Genomic DNA, 6,000 nt, shown 5'->3' with positions numbered 1-6,000 from the left:
CCCGTTCAAAAACATTTCTTTTAAAAATATACAAGTAGTTTTGGCTTCTTGTCGGTTTTTTGAGCTGAGGGTTTTTTTAATAAATTCCTCCTCTGGTAGTTTATTTTCATTGTCGAAAAAATTTGTAAAATTATCCCTTATAGCTGATAACCCCGTGCAATATAAAGCGAAATGTATTTCGCTTTCAACCATTTTTTTTTTACGTTATTAAACTTTCAAGAATCTTTGGTCGGCTGTAATAAAGTGTCGGTTATATCTCCTTTTTTCAATAGCCATAGGCTGAGTACTCATTCTAAGTTTCGATAAATTCGAAAGTATTTTTCATCTATGTTAAACACCAGATGCTTCGAGATACTTCTGTAGTTTAAATCCAAGTTTTCCTTATTCAGTTTCCCTTATATGGGATATTTGTGTTATAATTTTATTGGAATAGAATAAAAACTTTGTTTCGTCTGTAATGTCTGAGGAAGTAATATCAAGTGATTGCAGGTTGAAAGTTGATACCAATTAATAAACAATTTTGAAGGCAGATTTGAATTCTCTTATAATTTATCTTCCTCATATATTGAATGAAATATATTGTACTGTTACAGACATTTCGTTTCAAATTTTCTTAACTAGTTTTATACTTGTGCCATTAAACATAGCGAACACCATCCTTAGTCTAGTTCTGCATGTACAGCTAAATTTGAAGTCTAACCATGAACACCAAGAACATTATTCAATAAATTAATTTGAGATAAATACTGTAATCTGAATTGTTAAAATGATTTTGTTATATCTCAATGGATAAAAGAATATTGACAAGCCCCTATTCAGTTAAATTCAGAGCTACTTTTCTCATGTATAAAGATGAAAATATGTTTTAAAATTAATTTATAAGAATTGGCAATGATAAAAATTTTGTCTTTTGAAAAATAACATAAATTTCCATGTGCATATTTTATTTATTGCACTTCGCGCAATAAACAATATGCATATTGAGAATTTATTATTCTTCAATAGAAGTTATAAAATGCATTGGATTTTCCCCCGAATTTTACATTTCCAACTTTTAAAATCTTCAACTTTGAAACTACTGAATGGATTGCAACCAAATATGACTTGAATACTTGTTATGATATCCTTAATCCTTTTAGGGAAATTTTGAACTGTGGAATTTTTAGTAATGGCCACCATTACTAAAAATTGAGGGTTTGTGGAAATAACTCAAAACCAATGATTTTAGCCGAATTTTCACGGAGTAAAATTAATCAGCACGGTGGGATAGACCAATGCCGAATTTTTTATCGATGTTGGAGTTATCGCCCTTGAAGAGTAACGAACCTGACTATGAGAGATTTTTTTTAATAATAAGAAAACCGGGTTGATAACTAAGATACTCCCTATTGGTTAAATCGTTCTGAAAAGACTATTGTTTTTTTTTTCAGATATCAGTCCTTGGTTGAAAACTACTCAGTTTCTTCTGAAATAATGAGTAATGATTGTTTTTTGTTTTTGTAAATTGTTCTTTGTGCTGATGTGACTGCTGATTTACATACTATGACGCAATGGCATGCAAATGTTTTTTAACACCACTGGTATTTTCAAGCTGCAATGGAAGATGGTGTTTAGCGCTGTAAAACCTCGATTTAACCCACCATTTCGTTTGAAATGCCTGTACCCAGTCAGGACCATCATTATAGTACCTGCTGCTCCGGTGGTGTAATATCAATTTTGTCAGATTTGTTTTGGACTGGAGTTGATTGTGGATCGGATTAGTGTTCGGCAATTGTGTTGTTCCCCTTAGTTGACCAGGCACGCGATTAAGGATTTCTAGAGCCTCTAGTTTTCTGTTGTAATATTTGCGTGATTATTATTTATTTTTGTTTTATTATTTTGTGCTATTATCTACGCAATAAAATTTGTAAACTAAGAAGGGAAATGAAAACAAGAAGAAATTGACAGTTAACTAAGTTCATACTAAATTACTTTTAGAAGTATATATCATATGTCTGATTCAAATATACTTTATTGTATATGGATTATTTTAAGTGATTGCTTAAACATATATACCGTTTACTCTACATCACATCCCTAGACCTATATCGCATACACTATATCGCACTCCTTATCGGAACCACTGAAGAAAATTTGTATCTATTCACATGCATGCTGTATCAACCCGCGGACTGGTGGCCCTTGGGTTGTAATAGGATTTTCGGGTTGATATGACTTGTGATACAGATGTTGACATGTACTAAGAGAAGTTTGTTAAAGTTGAAAAGGATGTATTGATAAGTGCGTACATTATATTGTGAAAGTTTTAAATTTGTCTACTTACAAAATTAAAACTTGCACAATATAATGTACGCACTTATCAATACATCCTTTTCATTTTAAAATTTAAAATTTTCATCATTATTTCTTTCCCTATCACATTTTATCATATTCAATTTGAGGTAAAACGATTCAGTAGGTGTGTCTAACTTGAAAAAAAGCAAGTCACCAGTTACCATATAAAGTTTTCATTCATGGTTCTTTTTTTTTTTTTTTTTTTTTTTTTTTTTGTTGTTGTTGTTTTTTTCTGCTGTTTTTTTTTTGGTGTGGTATCTTTTTATCTTTTTTATGTTTTGTTTTGTTTAAGTTGTTTTGTTTTAGTTGGTTTTATTATTATCTATTTAATTATTTATTTATTCATTGCTTTTTTTTAATCAATAAGCATTTATTTAATCAGTTTTATAAATACAAAGTTTACGCGATCAAAAAAATACGGATATATCTGCATTTTATGTTACGTTTTTAAGCAGGGATTAATGTAAAAAAAGATATATACTGACGTGATGTCAAAAACTAATATCCTTAAACAAACGCGACTTTCATTACGTAAATATGGTTTTATGGGATCATATATTTTACGGATTACATTTTTCTCGTTTCATTCATAAAGTAAATTCTTTATTGTAGATGGGATATTAATTTTTGACATACCTTACCAGGAAATGACTTATTAGCTCTATTGAGAAAGAGATAAAAGACACTTTAAACCAAATGGCCTAGCAAAATGTTATGCACCAATCATATTCAAATCAATTTGTGGAAGATATTTCATCAACGAAAAGTGAAAGAAATTCGAAGAAACTACAAGGAGTCACACTTAAATTGTGAATGTCTTTGGAGAATTGTATAATCCTAAATGTACAGCAAATTGGAAAGGCAAATGCAAATTTTCAGCTGATATAATAGGCGAATAAAAGACTTCGAAAAGAAAATCAAATTTATAAACAAGTATGTTCAATTCTTCAAACTTTTCGGTAGCAATACCTGGAAACGTTACTTTTGACGAGAATTTGATTCTGCAACAACTGAACAATGATGAAGCATTTCTTCTTCTTCCGGTAACAGCGTACGTTTTGGCCCTTATGGTCGTCGGCATTTTTGGAAACTTACTTGTTTTGTACATTTACAAGTTTCGTTTCAGACGATCAAGTTCTCGTGCTTTCATACTTTGTCTCGCCATGTTGGATTTAGTCACGTGCATATTTGGGATTCCGTTTCACATCATGGATATAAACTTTCCATACTTATTTGTTTGGGATATACCTTGTAAAGTTCTTTGTTATTTTCTTACATCTACAATATTTTCAGCCGTTTTCGTCCTTGTTCTAATATCTATTGAAAGGTACAGAAAAATATGTTTACCTTTTGAGAAACAGATTTCCGACATCGGAACAAAACGGATCTGTACAGGTTGTATAGTAGCGGCTGTTATTTTATCGTCTCCAGCTTTATTGTTCTATGGAGTCTCCACTTTTGATACCAAAGTCATGAATGTAACAGGAACAGAGTGCTATATTAACGATAACTACAAAGATAGTATATTTCCATTGATTTTTGATGGAGTTTTCCTTCTTATCTTCCTTGTTTCAACATGCACGCTTACCGTTCTTTATACCAAAATAGGACTAACTGTTTGGAGGAAAGGTACTTTCCAGGGAAACAAAAAGACGGCTTATTCAATGAGTTGCTGTGAGCAATCTGTAACAACAGAACCTTTCAACAAAAGTTCTCAGTCGGAAAAAATGATAGAAATGACCGCAATTAATTCAAGGAAACAACGTATAGATCCCAACGGGCCATTGAAAAACACTTTTGATGAATACTCTAATGTTTTGATAAATTCACCAAAACTCGGTTTTCAATCAGAAAACAAAAACAAACGTTTAAATCTACAACTAAAGAAACCGCAAAAAAGATTACACAGTAAGAGGGAAAGTGAAAAGGCATTGTCTTCTCAAAGTAGAAAGTCTATATCGGAAGACAGTAGCTCCGAGTCTTTCTCCTCGACGTTAGAAAGGCGATCTCATGCCGTCCGACAAACTCTCCGCTTTGCTAACAAGTTGTCGAGAAAACAGCGTCGGTCAATCCGTATAACAGGAATGTTGACCGTTATAACAATAGTATTTATTCTAAGCTTCTTGCCTTATCTTGTAATATCTATTCTCAACGGATTCGATGAACGGTTTTGGGAAAACCGGACGCCTCGTGAAATTTTACTATTGAATATTCTTATGCGCTCATACTTTGTAAACAATATGGCAAATCCTATAATTTATAGTTTTCTTGACGAAAAATTTCGATCCGAAGTCAGAAAAATATTTAGATGTTTTTATTGTGTATGATATAGCATTGTCTTGTTACAATGCATTTTTTTTTTTCAAATTTCAACATGGATGCCCACTCTTTATCATATCAAATTATTTTGTTTTCAAGTAAATGATTACAAAGGCAAAATAAAATCTACAGAGTTTAAAATGTTTTATTTCAATGTTTATTTCCTTTTAATCGACTCTAATTCTATAACAACGAATTTGTATTATTGGAAAGATGATGGTAAGTCATTTTTCATTTGCCGAAACAGTTTTAAGATTACAAGTACATGTATAAAATTTACATTATTAATAGACACTTAGATGTAAACATGCAGTGGCGGGTCCAGACATTTTGAAATGGAAATAGGGGTATTCCAGAAAGGTTCCAGACTATCTAGATCTTTTGCCCATTTTGCCAAAATTTTGCACGAAATTATGATAAATACAAAACTTTCCAACAGAGGGTTTCGCACCCGGACACCCCCCCCCCATTTTCGAACCGCCATTTCATATGTACAAATGTACATTGCTATCTAATTTTTTATCGATCAAGTAAATTATATGATACATTGGAGAGCTGTGTGTCACCGTGTGTCTTGTGAAGGCCTCTTTTAAAAAAGACTTATATGACATTATATTCTTTAGTGCTAAAACTACACGTATATAAACACTAAGTTTATTTCCAAAGTAAGGAAATTAAGATCTTGAAATTTCTTAAATGCTGTATATTTTTCATATGCCCATTTTTTTTTCAAACTGGTAGTTATGAAGGGGCTTGTATCACTTTTAATATATGATTTTTTTCACATTGCAATTTCTACCCTAACTTTTACGTGAATATTGAAGTTTTACTTAAAGGCCCAATTTCTCGTCCCGTTTTTTAAAATCATGAATAATAAACTTGATATTTTTGTCTTCTAAATTATATCTTTTACTCAGTTAGTCAAAATAAACAGGTTAAAATGTTAAGCTTTATTTGCATTCGAGTCATTAGTAGGAAGTGAATAATTAAGTACATTTATTGAATAATATTTACATGTATGTATAGACAGCAATTTTTATAGCGGGTTACTGACTTGTTGGATCCGCAATGCTTCAACTTCTGATTCGCCTGCGCAGATTCATATAAATTGATTTGATTACAACTGATACTTTTATTTGATTAGAACCACAGTGTAATAAATTGCGTTAATTAAGTCTTTCCTCGACAAATAAAATGGTTTGCAAGACCGAGCTTGATACGACCATAGAGGTCAAACCCGGAACAGTGAGGACTAGTGTCTTAACCTTGACCATACAGACGGAAATTTTTTCTAAACGTTTACCAACCAAATTGTCAACTTACCGTTCTAATGAACTTTTTCACTTA

At 31.6% G+C, this 6,000-nt stretch overlaps 1 protein-coding gene across 1 annotated transcript; it reads left to right on the top strand.

Annotated features, from left to right (window-relative positions):
- The first annotated feature begins 2,622 nt into the window (after window positions 1-2,622).
- On the top strand, window positions 2,623-4,661 carry LOC148627935 (cholecystokinin receptor type A-like). The gene has a single exon (XM_088544089.1). It carries the CDS (start codon window positions 3,270-3,272, stop codon window positions 4,659-4,661), a length of 1,392 nt encoding a protein of 463 aa, XP_088400215.1. The 5' UTR covers window positions 2,623-3,269.
- The last annotated feature ends 1,339 nt before the right edge of the window (window positions 4,662-6,000 follow it).

This window comes from Perna viridis, chromosome 1, assembly GCF_037379345.1.
Source record: "Perna viridis isolate PV_CMFRI_1.1 ecotype Kerala chromosome 1, ASM3737934v1, whole genome shotgun sequence".
Classification (NCBI taxonomy): Eukaryota; Metazoa; Mollusca; class Bivalvia; order Mytilida; family Mytilidae; genus Perna; species Perna viridis.
The sequence above is the reverse complement of the archived record's forward strand: the minus strand, read 5'-3'. Positions and strand labels throughout refer to the sequence as shown.

What these genes read in the sequence shown, in the direction of transcription:
- LOC148627935 (XM_088544089.1), top strand. Translation starts at nt 3,270, where the DNA reads ATGTTCAATTCTTCAAACTTTTCGGTAGCAATACCTGGAAACGTTACT.